This window comes from Falco cherrug, chromosome 6, assembly GCF_023634085.1.
Source record: "Falco cherrug isolate bFalChe1 chromosome 6, bFalChe1.pri, whole genome shotgun sequence".
Taxonomy (NCBI): domain Eukaryota; kingdom Metazoa; phylum Chordata; class Aves; order Falconiformes; family Falconidae; genus Falco; species Falco cherrug.
Genome location: NC_073702.1, coordinates 74,302,946 through 74,316,833, shown reverse-complemented (window position 1 = coordinate 74,316,833; position 13,888 = coordinate 74,302,946). Strand labels below are relative to the sequence as shown.

General features: G+C 47.7%; 1 protein-coding gene across 18 annotated transcripts in view; it reads left to right on the top strand.

Annotated features, from left to right (window-relative positions):
- Nucleotides 1–13,888, top strand: part of DTNB (dystrobrevin beta) — a 214,930-nt gene that overhangs the window by 184,964 nt on the left and 16,078 nt on the right. For 15 of the 18 annotated variants that reach the window (XM_055713177.1, XM_055713175.1, XM_055713178.1 and 12 more), the window contains one exon: nt 9,767–9,926. The exons of 2 other annotated variants lie outside the window; for them this stretch is intronic. In XM_055713177.1, coding sequence (XP_055569152.1) covers nt 9,767–9,926 — 160 coding nt within the window. Of the gene's footprint in view, nt 1–5,271; nt 6,739–9,766; nt 9,927–13,888 lie in introns of those variants that run through there. One more of the 18 variants, XM_055713180.1, reaches the window with a different exon arrangement.

Here is a 13,888-nt window from a genome sequence, read left to right as displayed (position 1 = left end):
CTTGTTGCATGAGGGTCTGCGTGGTGGGAGTGGGGAGGACAGCTCCGCAGGTGCCCCACGGCGGAGGATTCGTACCTGCAAGCCTGTGCACTTGCATGGTTGCACTTCTAGCACCTACCTGATTCCTCTACGAAAGCTTCAAGGACAGGACAAGACCAAACCATCTCACACCAAACCGGCTTAACGGCATTCCAATTTTTATCACAGGTTAAAGCAATTCAATTAAATGTGTATTAGGGAAAAAGCAGAGAACAGGGAGCATCCCCCTTGTAGTTCTCCTTCACAGACCTACTCTAGAGCAAACTCCTGTTTCCCTCCCGTAGAGTCGGAGCAGCGTAGGCTAAGATGAGCCTCATGCAAAGCAGTTATAAATTTGGTTGGAAAAGCTTTCTCCAAGATCAGTTGTCAAGGGTTTTCTGTTAAAATAGAAAGACGTGTAAATTGAAATTCCTCAATAGTTCATTATTTCTGTCCTGAATTAATTACTGTTCAGCCTTCCTGCAAGGGACTTGGATTTGCTTTTGACATCAAGCAGGAGATTGCTGGAGCTTTAGAGAAGGGAATGAGAATTCAAGATTATCCTGAAAAACTGCAGGAACATTTGGAAGGAAAAAAACCCCTAGATTTCAGTATGTACGAAGGAATGCATGCAGCATGTATGTGCAAAAATCAGCTAAGCAAATATGAAATAGGAAGCAACTGGAAGGACAGCCTGTCTGCGAGAAGCACCTGGGGCCATTGTGGATCACAAAGCAAGAATGAGTCAATGCTCTCATGGTATTTAAAAAAAAAAAAAAAAAAAAAAAAAAAGGGACTTGGAGATGTCTTTGGGGTTCACTAGACCCACAAACCAGCCTCCTACTCCACTGACTTTTGTCATGGTCCCACCTGAAACAGGAGGTCCACTTCTGGGCTCCAACTCTCCAAAAAGATGCGGCAAGTCCCAAGGAGGTGGGTGAGGAAACTTGTCGTGGCTGAACCGTTGGCTCACCAGACGAGGCTGAAGGACCAGAGCTGTTTGCCTGGAGAAGAGAGGACTGCGAGCAGGCTGAGAAGGCCTGAGGCACAGAAAAGATCACAGCACAGAGGAGGGAAGAGCTTCTGTCCTTGCCCCATGGGGCTGGGCCGTGCCATGGACTCCACTTGCCAAAAATTTCATTTAGGAGTTTCATTTAGGTTTTAGGAAAACCTGAATAAAGAGGTTTTTTAAGAGCATGTCAGATAAACATCTGTCAGGAGGGGATTACGAAGAGCAGATGCAGCTGTGGCACAGAGGGGTGAACAAGGTGTTTTCTTACAGCTACATTTTCATATGATTCTATTCATTTCTGTGTCAGCAAATAATGTCCTTTCCCTGCACCTCACCTTTGTAAAGAGCAGCTCCCGTAACCCTTGTCTGCAGAAAAAGTGCCTGAAATTACAGTAAAGACAAGTTATTTTTGTTAAGGCAGTGGCAATAGTTGCGAAATTTTCTGTAGCGTATTGGTTCTACAACGGTCTAATGGAAGAGGTGCTCCACAGCCATGCTGGGCATGTCCACACACACAAAGGCATCACTCTTGCACCAGTGGTGGGGGCAGGCAGGGCGCTGAGGTGTGCATGGAGGCTGCAAAAAAATGGGGAAAGTGATGCCAGCAAGCGGTCAGGGTGGAGGAGGAGGTGCACAGCACGTGGCTGCAGCAGGAGAGTCGGGCAGGTCTTGGGCAATGCATCACCATGAAGACCAAAACCAAGTCACTTCCAATGGGACGTGCCCTTGGGTGGTGCCTCTTTTTACAGTCACCTTTTGCTTAATCTGTGCAGCACAGGCTTTGCTGCTGCTGCATACTGCTCACTTTTTTCATCAGAAATGGCTCACACATTTTTCATCACACATGGCTCAATCAAATGCCTTATGAAGAATATTATTTCTCCATAATTATCCTCATCAATAAAACTCATAATCTTCTCAAGGATAGAAATCAAGTGTTATTTGGCAAGGCCTGTGTTCAGCAAAACCAACTTGTCCAACATCCGCTGTTTCTGCCATTGATCCCTCCTCGTTAAAAACTTCTGGGTTTGTTGGTTGGTTGGAGTGGTTGCCGGCTGAGGATTGCTGTGTGCCCAACCTGCCTGTAGTACTCCATCATAGTCTGTGTAGTAAAATATTTGCACTCTTCAGGACTCATAAATTTCCCCAATATTTCAAGACATATCTAAACAAAATTAACCTCAGCGCAAGGAGTGTATCGGCTTGTTGTTTTCAGGCTCCTCGATGCTATTTATTGAGTTGGCTCAGCCCCAAAATGAGCAGAGGAATGCAAGGGCACTGCGCCTTTTGGGTTGTATATATGCGTGAAATTTTAAACACAGATGATGTAGGCTAAACAGATGACCTATACATCCATGGAAAGAATAACTTGATTTCCTACTTGACAGTTTTGTGGTGAAATATGCAGAAAGCGTATTTTTTTCTTCCCTGCTACATAATAGTTTGTAGTCATGGCACACACAGTCGCCTCAGCAGAGGTTCTTCTGCCCGTTCGAGCAGGGTGGTGTCAATGTTATTTGAAAACGTGGGGCTACAGGGGGCCTGAGGGGCTGAACAAGAAGAGAACCACAGAGAAAGCCAAGGGCAGTGTCAGGCTGAGGGGGGGCTCGGTTTGGCGTGCGCCCCCCAGCCCGTGGGGAGAACACAGGGAGAACACCTGGGCAAGATGTGGGGAGAACACCTGGGTGAGAAGAGAGGGGCTTTTGTTCCTGAGAAAGCCCCTGCAGCAGGGAGAGGAGCTGACAGTGAATATTCACTTACAGTGAATATTATAAAAGCTCTTCAGCTTGAGCCCCATGATACTTGACGTGAGGAAGTGGGGCTCAAGAGCCATTTCATCATTCTTAAGTAAAGACAAAGGGAAGCATGGTAAATGTGAATTAGGCAATGAACGCACATGATATGCAGATGATAAACTCATTGCCATTTCACATTCTAATGACGACCCCTGCTCTTTCCCGGATGCCGTTTGACATCCTCTGGCTTGCTTTATCTCCTACAGTGAGGATGCAGAATAGAAAACGAGAGTTGTAGAGCATGTGTTCATATTCTTGTTTTAATTCTGTTTCTGCTGTGTTTTCTGCAGTTAGTTATTTGCGGCATGATGAGATGTTTACTTGTCTAAAACACTTATATAAAAACTGTTAGCTGTTTGGTTTTGTATGTTACAAGATCCCTTTTATTCTAATTTAGTCGTAGGAATATGCTACATAATAAAATGCATTAAAATCAACGTATATTTCTTGCAAAGCAAGATTTCTTAGTTTCTCAGTAAACATCTGCAGATCATAAAGATGTAGAGCCTTCTGGGGGTCTTCAGCTCGACTTTCCACTTGAGGCAGGACTGCTGCTGGCACTGGGTCAAGTTAGTTCTGGCTTCATGTAGGCAAGCTTTGAAAACCGCTGAGGATGGAGGTCCCTTACCTCTCTGATGACCCTCCCATGAAGAAGCTTTTCCTGATGTCCGTGTCCTGCAAAACCCTCTGGTCAGGGTGACATATGAACTGGTTGTGTCAGCCTGGGGAAGAGGAGGCAAAAGGGAAATCCAGCTGTAATCTTCTGTCTGCTGCAGGTGACTGAGGAGAAAGCAAAGCTAGAGCCCTCCCAGGGGTGCGTGGAGAAAGGAAGGTCACACCTTAGCTGGGGGGGTCTGGCTGGATTTGGGAAAGAAATTCCCATGACAGTGGTTAAACTCTGGAGCTTTGGGGGGGATTTTCAAAGATAAGCTGAAGACGACCTTGAGCAACGCTTTGAAGTTGACCTTGCTCAGAAGAGGAGGTTGGTCTGGACACCCTCTGAGGGTCCTTCTGACCTGGATTTTTCAATGCATTTTTCATCCCATTCTTTAAAACTCTCCTCTGTCGTGGTGGTTGTAGAAAATTTCACGTCAGGTCACCAGAGACGTAGGGACCTCCAGTTAAAGTGCTGGCATGAGGGACACGGTGGTGCGACAGCATTTTGTATACCTGCTAAAAGCTGCCATGGTCACTGTTTCCTGTGCCTCCATTGAAGTGGGTTTGATGCACAGGCCAGAGCTCTGCCTCTTTTCTTCAGGAAATATTAGGGGAGGGGGCGGTAGGTTAAACCTCTGAACTCTTGTATACAAGGCTTGATAAGCTGGGGCCAATAAATCGAAGTCAGTTGCCAAACATTTCAGGAGCTGGGTCAGAGGTTTCCTTCATTGTTTTTCTGAATTGAAATCCATCTTGTGTCCCCTCCTTGGTGCAGTGTCCAGGAAGAATATGCAATGAGCCAATAATTCCCAGGATTTTCTGAGGCTGCAACTCCAACAGAGTCAGAGAGGACAAACCTATTGAAATCTGCCTTTGCTCTATTTACAAAGTAAATATAAATTTGTAGTTTCCCATCCTGTGGGCTCTGCAGCAGTGGCCATGGAGGAGCAGAGCGACACACAGCTCCTCGGTAGACGAATCTTTTTATCAAGCAAAGCTGTAGAAGCGCTTGCCTGTGCTGGGGAACGGAGACACTGGAACAGCCCCAGTGCAGGCTCACTTCATCAGTTTCACAAACCACAGGAGTAGTGTCAACTCCAGTATTTATGGGACCTTGTATCATTCCTCCTGTCACTCCCTTTGCCTTCCAGCTGTTGGAGAAGGAAGGCTGCAAGAGAGATTTATTGACACACCCCCCCCCCGCAGTGATGCCTTGGGAGCCATCCCTTGAGCGTAGCTGTTAGCGGTCACATGCTGCCTCCGGGCTGTCCCGGTTCACTTCCCACATCTGCAGAGGCACAGCTACACCCGCCGTGTCCTCCCACAGCTTCCTTTGCCCCGGGCCAAGCCCCGGCACCACGCTGTAGCACCCATGGCTTGCGCGGTGGCTGCCTTCGCTGGCAGAGGCTCTGTGCTGCTCCCTCCGCATCTGCCCCAGGTGTCTTTTCTTGCTTTCTCAGTAGATAAAGTGCTTTCTAGGACAAGACTGGTTTCACACTGTGCAGTGTGAGCCCAGCTGTTGGTGAGGCTTATTATCACCATCAGTGCCCTTGGCTTTAACTCGTGTCCTCGGGCATCCTTCGGATCAGCCTTGTTGTTCCTCACGGCTGCAGATGCCATCAGGGTCCCACAGGCAGCACGCTGCCTGAGCGCCATGGGCTGAGGGGACAAATAATGTTAACAGTTAGGAAACGCCAGCTCATACGTTCTTATTTCTGCTTTCTGTATGTATATGCATCACAGCTAGAGGTCATATACCTTTTTTCCACATGCATCATTTTTCCACAGGGCTCATCATTTGGTGCAGAGGCAAAATACACAAGCATGCTAAGACTACATGTGCTATATAAAGTACAAGAAGATAAATCAGTATGTAAAACGGATTTATTTTACTTCACCTTATTTTATCTGATTTTATTTTATTTTACTTTATCTTATTTTATTTTATCTGGGATTAGAGAAAAACAGATTATTACCAGGTGCTAGAAAACTACATGCAGCCCTAGCCCTGAAAAGCACCCATTCCCTCTCCTGCAGGTATTTGTTTATGTGTATGCTTGCACTGGGAGTACATCATGCCACTGGAGACAACAGTAGTTTTTGCTTCTGCATTACCTGCAGAGTGTGTTCAGAAAGTGTTACCCAAAGTATGTCAGTAGTGAACACGCCACACGCACCCTGAGTTTGTTGCTGAGGTGGAACTGACTTTTTTTGACTTGTAATTTGGTGAATGCATCATTACAAATTTGCTTTGGACTCGGTCTTTCTTCCTTCCCTTCCCAAAGCTTCTGTCTATTGCATCCGAGGTGTCAGCACTACTTCTCTGGTTTACATTCAGCAGTGATAGCTGCTACTTTTCCCAATGCCTTTGATGTCTGGTCCCCGTGTGGGCCTGGGAAAGCTCCATCGATGCACCATCTGTGTCAGGCTCTGCCATGAGCAGGAAGGGGTCGTTATCCCCAGAGATAGTCAGTTTTCATTCAGCCCAGCCCGGAGAGGCTTGCACAGGTCTCCTGTCCCCTCCTAGACCTGTTCAGGTGTCATCTCCACTCATAAAAAATGAAAAAGATCTGGTGGGGACTGTGGCCTTGCTGAGATTTCCCAGGAGATCATCCATAAGGAGTTTGGATAATTACTTTCCTCCTAGAGGTGTAAACTTGGAGGGCTTTACAACAGCCCCTGCAAGCCTGCACACACAGTGCTCCTGCAGGTGTAGCTCAGACCGCAGCACTTCTACCTGGCTTTTGTAAGATGCTGCACTAGAAGGTTTAGTGCAGAAGGTTTAGTCCTTCTTGTGCTTTGACAAGTGTCAGTGCTGGCCAGGAGTTGCTTTTTCACTCATCTTCTTGGTCAGGTCTGGGGGATGCTTCTGGACCAGTGGGGTCTCAGTGCAGCAGCCAGAGCACCGGCTGCCTGAGAACTATAGCCCTGCAGACCTGAGCTGCAGCCACATTCCCAGCAGTCCGGGACAGCGCGTGTTTCTGGTAAAGGCGATTTTTAAGTCTTCACTAAACTGAAACTTTCAGATCCTCCTTCAGCTACTGAGTGCTGTGGGGTGCAAGCACACGTGAGGACAGGGGCAGCAGGGAGGTGCAGCTCTGCCCTGTAACTGCTCCCCGTTGAGGTACATCATCTATGTGTGACCTCACAAGCTTTTCTCAAAATCACTATGGTTTCCAGGAACCATGTCATCACACAGATGAGGGACATTCCCAGCCCCTCTGCTCGGGTGGCTGCAGTATGCAAATCGGCATGGCCCATCTGCATGCCCAGCAGTTAAAAAATAAAATAACATAAAATTCAAGTGCTTGGGCACTTACTCTAAGAATATAAATGTAGACAGAGCGTCTCAAAGATGAATGACAATGAAAAAAAGATGCCCCCCCAAGGGCTGAAGTCTCCTTGCGCATGGAGGGTGCCCGAGTGCTGCTTTCCTGGCTGTTACTGCCAGCCCATCAGCCCAGGCGTTTCAGGGGCTCAGGGGCTCCCCTTGGTCCAAGGAGCAAGCACATCTGCAAAAACCACCATGGGCCAGATGTGGAGATGGGTGGGATGGGTCAAGTTTGCCACGCAGGGTAAAAATCCATCCCCTCACAGTTTAGGCAGATGTGTTTTGGGGAGAGGAAACCAGTGGTGAAGGCTCACTCCGTTAATTGAACTCTTTGCTCTTCCAAATAAAATCTCTAGGTGGCTTTGCATTCGCATCTCACACCTGTCACCATCAGCAGGTCTCAGGTAGTTAACAGGAACGTGTGCCGAAGTCCCACAGCGCCCGGTGCAACCAGGGGAACAAGCTTCAAAACACAAAATATTCCCACAGCCTCCTCTGGCTCCTTCCTGGGGAAAGGGCAGCTCCGGCTCATCGGCCTCCGCCTCCGATGCGGGTGTCAGTGCTGGGTTTCCTCCTGGTCTTCAGCCTTAATTCATGCATGGGCTGTTTTTTCCTCATCTGAGCAGCTGCCAAGGCTGACACTCGGTCCAGGAGGAGAGGGAATGAGCTGGTGGGAATGAGCTGGTTCTTCCACACCAAAGCTGCGGGATGGGGGGACGCTGCCTCTTGCACCGTGCCATGTTGCACGTGCTAGACTGGCAGCACCAGGCTGTGGGCAGGCATCTTTTGCCACAAATTTATGCAAATTCAGACACTCCTGCCTGTTTCTGTGCATTTTTCAGGTCATTTTTTAAGGTTTTATTTGAGGTTTCAGTGCAGAGAAGTGAAGTTTCTGGTGTGGCATCTGCATTTTCTAATGGTTTTACCTTCAAAAGATGTCATTTCCCTCCTGCAGCCCTCTCCCCTGCAGACACCCATGTCACAAGAACATTTTACTCACTTATTTTAATTAATACAGTTTCAAAATGACAATTTTACACATGACTGGGTTTTCGTGTTAATAAGAATGTCAACTTTGAGCTGGCAGAGAGACAGGGATTAGCCGGAGCTGCAGCCATCCCCGCATGGTCCTGAGCAGCATCACGTCCCTGGGTGCTCCCATGGGAAGCAGGACCTTGTGGCAGAGCGGTAACCAATGTGAGCACGGGTAAAAAATGTGCCAGCGGTGGGTGCTGTGCCCTGCGGCAGGGCTAGTGCCGGCTGTGGGGTGCTGGCAGTGTCACCGCTGCGCTGGGTGCTAGCAGTGTCACCACGCTGCATCGCCGCTGCGCTGGCCGGGTTGCCCCGGTAACTGATGCACGTCAAAGGGAGCAAACGATGAACAGGCTTAAAAAACAGGCGACAAACTAAAGGGCACAAACAAACCAGGTATTTGCTCAGATGCGTTGTACGGTTTAATGCCCTTGGTGTGTAATTATGTATGAATAGCTTTCCTTTAATCAACTGCAGCATAGGGACTGTGCTTAAATATAAATACAGTCACAGATCATAAACCCTTGCCAGCAAAGCCAGACAAAACTGATCACTAATAACTTTGCAGTTGAGCAGGAGGGTTCAGAGGTTGTTGACAGACATGAGTGGCTGCAGAGAACAACCAGCTTATTAGCAATAAAGTAGTACTGCGCACATTCAAAGCACTCATAAATAATGGCCGTTGCTCCAGGGAAGGGTGATGCCTTTGCCTCCCTGGCAGTAAGGATGGATGCTGGGGGAGCGAGTGGCTCCTGTGAACAGCCGAAGGAGGGAGATGGGGAACTGGGATCTCTGCAAAGGTTCTTAAATACCAAGCAAGGTGCATCCCTTGGAGAATGGCCTCCTTGCTCGTTCTCCTGCTGGCACTGCACGCCAAGTGCTTGAGTGAGATTGCTTTTTTGAAAACACAGAGCCAATAAGTGCATGTCAGTAGTCGCCCGTATTTATCTCCCCCTCATACGGTCGTCAGTCCCTTTCCTTCCCCTGCACATCACTCCAGTGCCAAACCCCAGGCTGTGCTCCGGAGGTTTTGCTGGGGCAGCATCTTCTTTGGAGCCATGGGGAGATTTGCCCGAGTGAGTACGACAACAGTTTTCTCCAAACCTTGAAACCACAGGGAAAAAATTATTCGCAATTTGTTTGTGATTTACTATGAAATTCAGCAGACTTTGGGTACACAGGCAGTGCCTGAAAGACCCTTGGGACCGTCGCTCGCGGTCCGTGGGGAGGCGTAGGGGAGCACCAGGAGCCTTATCGAGGAAGGCACCAGCACCCACGATGCACAACTGCTCACGAGGTTCTTGGAGCAGCATGGCAGAGATGGGGCAGGTTTGGCTGGAAGAAAATGTGAATTAAAAATCTAAAAATCACTATTTTAGTAATAAATAAAAACATGTAAAGTATCTGTTTTCTATACAAAATACAGAAAAATAAATTTTAAAAGAGGATGGATCTTCAGCAGAGCCTCAGTGGCACCGTGGAGCTCTGGGGGTTTCCTCACCACTGCCTGTGGGAAGGGTGAGTGGAGCCAAGTGGTGACGGGCCCTTCTGGAGCACATGGCTAGGCAGGTCACTCCTTGCCTTCCTGATGTTTTTTTTCCAACTTGATGTTTGACCAGTGACACAGTAAGCATATGGTACAGTGGCCGCAGGTCAGAGCCCACCCCAGTGGCAGCGCAGCTGTGAATACCACCCGCAGCCCAGCTTCAGGTGCTGCAGCCTGACACGTGCCACCACCGCAGGGTCCTCCCACAACATTTACCAATCATGCATCACATTACTCAAGTTGAGAGTGTTTTGGTGAAGCGTCTTTCTTTATGCATTTCTTTCTTTTTTTTCTTTTTTCCAGAATTATTTTTAGACTTTGACCCAAAAAAAAAGTTTAAAATTTGGAAACTGTGTCTCGTGTCTCCCGTGCAGGCGCAAGCAGCGGGCTCAGCACACTCCTCACCCACCCACGGAGCCAGCCGCCCCATGCCCATGCCCGTCAGATCCACCTCCGCCGGCTCTACCCCAACGCATGTCCCACAGGACTCGCTTGCAGGTGTCGGGGGAGATGTGCAGGAAGCTTTCACACAAGGTGAATATCACACAGAGCTGAACCAACTCTGATGTTAATCCTGCCATCATCATGTTAAAGAGGGGAGATATAGGTTAGATGTGAAGAAGAAAATCTTCCCTGTGAGGGCGGCGAGGCGCTGGCCCAGGCTGCCCAGAGCAGCTGTGGGTGCCCCATCCCTGGCAGGGCTCAAGGCCAGGCTGGACGGGGCTGGGGGCAGCCTGGGCTGGGGGGAGGGGTCCCTGCCCATGGTGGGGGGTGGGAACTGGATGGTCTTTAAGGTCCCTTCCCACCCAACCCATTCTGTGATTCGATGATTCTATGTACAACAGAAGTGTAACTTGCCAATATTGAGACAATAATTACGAACCCCATTTCTGTGCTCTCAGCCAGTTTGGGGGCACATTTTTAATCTTTACAGCTTAATGGAATTATTTCTGTGATGATGATCTTCCCTCTGGGGAAGGGATCTTCCCACCCAGAAAGGTAGGCCCGCAAGTAGTTTAACAGTTAGACATTAAAAACTGGTCATATTTATAAATCTGGTGGTTAAACTGTGCCATGATTCACAAGAGGAAAAAAAGCAGTTTAATGACCAGAAGTAGGAAAACAAGCAGTCTTCTTACCCAGAGTATTTAGCTAACAGTTACTCACCTCTCTGCTGGTTATGAGGCAGAAAGGAAGATGATGTTTTACAGCACAACTCAGTGAAGGCTGTTCCTAATGGAGCAGCTGGCAGGTGTGCGCATCTGCAGAACGGCTCACTTGCTCTGCTAGAGACACAGATGTGCAGCAGCCCCGTGGGGAGAGGAAGAAAAAAGTGCTAAACATGAGAGGAGAGGAGAGGAGAGGAGAGGAGAGGAGAGGAGAGGAGAGGAGAGGAGAGGAGAGGAGAGGAGAGGAGAGGAGAGGAGAGGAGAGGAGAGGAGAGGAGAGGAGAGGAGAGGAGAGGAGAGGAGAGGGGAGAGGAGAGGAGAGGAGAGGCGAGGCGAGGCGAGGAGAGGAGAGACTGTAACAAAGAAGCAGAAGGATCCACAGGACAATTAACATTTTCTTGCTCCAATGGTTGGAGTTCCTTCTTGTGCAACTTTTCTACATGTTACTCCTCTCCATGTTTGAAAAGAATATCACTTTCTGGCCTAAACCCATTGCTGCCGACTGCTCTGTAAGTAGACATAAGAAGTGCTGGATTATCAGGTAGTTTCTGTGTCCACCATGTCCTCCATTTCTTCGGTCAAATTGGTATGGTTGGATCAGATGGGTAAGCTGTCCATTTGTGAATAATACAGCTTATCATGCTTTGAAGAAAATCAGGGCAGCAGTTGACATATGTATTTTTATTCCCCAACTTCTGTAGGTAGTGTGAGTTTATACTTAGATGCTGTCACTCTTTTTTTTAAAAAAAAAAAAACAACAAAGTTTTACAGTCACGAGTTTCAAAAAAGTCAGGCTTTTCCATGTCAAAGGCATTGTTGGCTCAAGAAGGGCTCCCAAATTTGAAGACAACCAAATGAAATGGAAACTTATTCATCTCAGTGCAGACCACTGCCTCTTCCTCAAACCCTGAAGAGACTTGATCCTGGCAGTGTTGGAAGGCGGCAAGCAAAGACATGACTGTCTGTCTGTTGTCAAGAAACTTGGCAAATATTTTTTTGACCTTCAAGGACCATCTCACTGCAAAGGAGGGGGAAGTTAATTATTCTTCAGTCCTAGCTACTTCAGCTCTGCTCGTGGTAGAGAGAGCAATTCCCAGTAGGAACGGGTGCCCATGCTCCGTATTTCTCAGGAGTGGTATCACTGGGTTTTATGTGCTGTTTTCTTCTCTTTTGCCCATATTGGTCCAGAACTCTTCGTCTTTAGCACTCCAGAAGCATCCCAGGATGTAGAGCTGTGAGAAAAACACCAGCAGGACCTGGTCTCCCTGGGTATTTCTGACAGACACAGAGGTTGTTTCTGAACATGATCCACGTTTCTGGAGATGGACATCCACTCCTACTTTATATTCTTCTTATTGACAATAAAAGAAAGAAGGACACAAAATCCACCTCTCCCTAATGCACTGGCAAGGACTTCACCTGTTTGCAGGCAGAGGCAACCAGCGAGCAGCATCTCTTCATATGGACCTCTTGGTACTCCATGGGAAATCCCAGGGGGTATCAGACATCCCAGAGCCTGTAGTGCCTGGATGCTGCAGCCTCTGCTGTGCATTGGTCCTTTGCAGTAAACAAGAGCCCTCGCCTTGCCAGAGAGGCCAGGTTGTTTATGTCTTTAGAAGATGACAAGTTGTATCACAGACAGTCACAAAACTGGAGGTGGTGTTTTCTCATTCTGGGTAGGGAAGATTGTGAATATTAGTGTTAAATACCTTTGTCAGATGGATGGTCTCCTCTTCAGAACAAAACATGAAAATAAACTTCCCAGAGCTGATGGTGTATCTCAAAACCAAACAGATTTTAAATAACAATTTGCATTTATCAACCACTCATTGGATGTATCCTTCCAGGAGAATATTCTTCCTTGCCTAAATGAGCTGCTGCTGGAAGAAGGTGAGGAGGGAGACTACAAAATGGTAGCAGAGAACCAGGAAGCATCAGCAAATACTTGTAATCGGTATTTGATGCCTGGAGTACTACAGCAAGGACTGTGAGCCCTTAGCCCCCGGCATACTTGACAGAGGGAAAGGCTGTTACTTGTTCTCCAGAACTTCAGCTGGTGAACGGATCAGGTGATGGCGGACACCCAGTCTGAAAACACCGACTATCTACAACTCATCTGTGGGAAGGATATGTCTTTTCCTGATCCCATCGGTAGGAACAAGCTCCTCATCTCTCTAAACACTTCCAGAAACGACAGCAGAAGCAGGCATTTCCAGGGAGGCAAGATGCCAAATACCAGAGGCGCAACACTCCATCTGTTGCTGTGGGTGGTCCAGTCGCCTCCTCTTCATCTCTACAATAAGTTTGATGGTACAGCCGAGAGCTCTCAACTGATTTCTTTGGCAGCTGCTTCTCCTTCCCCCCTTTGCAGGCTGGCTTTCTTTTTCCAGGCTGCATAAAGTGGAACAGCAGCGCAATGAGTCCTACCAGTTACTGGGAAAATCTGCTCTATCTGCCTTATCGTTTTCCCCTTTCCTTTTTTAATTAGGAAGGCACAAAGAGATGAAATGATCTCTTTTCTGCTGCTAGGAGTAATGAACACATGATTATAGTAGTACATTAACTGTCCTACATGATCTTTTTTTCATTTTACAGTATTGCTTCGGCATCCAAATTTGCTCCCTATCCATCTGTTTTTTTCTTCAGAGATACAGGCAAAAGCCATGACAAAGCAAACTTCTCTGCACAGTTTACAATCACCAGAGCTGTCTTCCTCAAACTCCTGGCTCTAGTAGAAGTTGATGTAATTAATCAAGGGCTCATTCATGCCTTTCACCTGAATGACTGGCTCATAAGGGGATAGTCTTCGTTGGGACCTGTTGGTATTGCCCAAAGTGAAAACTTGGGGGGGTTCCTAGGTTTTTAACAGCTGACAGCATCCCAAATATATGTTGCAATGAACCAGGTGTTGTATAACGTGGTTCAGGGCTGGGCTGAGGACCCGTGGAGCACCCACATCACAACAGCTTGGTGTCAGTGGTGGTGGCAACTCCCCAGAAGCAAAAAATCTACAGGCAATACCTGGGGTACACTTATTTTAGGGTGTTTTTTTAAAACAAAAACATGTAAATTATTTTTGCTAATTTTTGCCTATCACCAAATTCTTATAAAAGGTCATGGTGGGAGAGAGGAAGAAAAGGGACTGAAGGTCTCGGTGCTGCTCCACCTCATGCTGCTGTGACCTAGCAGCGGGCAGAGATGCCAATGTCTTGTCTTTCCTCCCAGGGCACAAGTTCTCCACAAGCTTCCCCATCAATGCGGGGAGGTCTAGAGAAGGAAACCTTTGAAGAATCAAATCCCAGTGATCTTGATCATATAGTCTTAAGC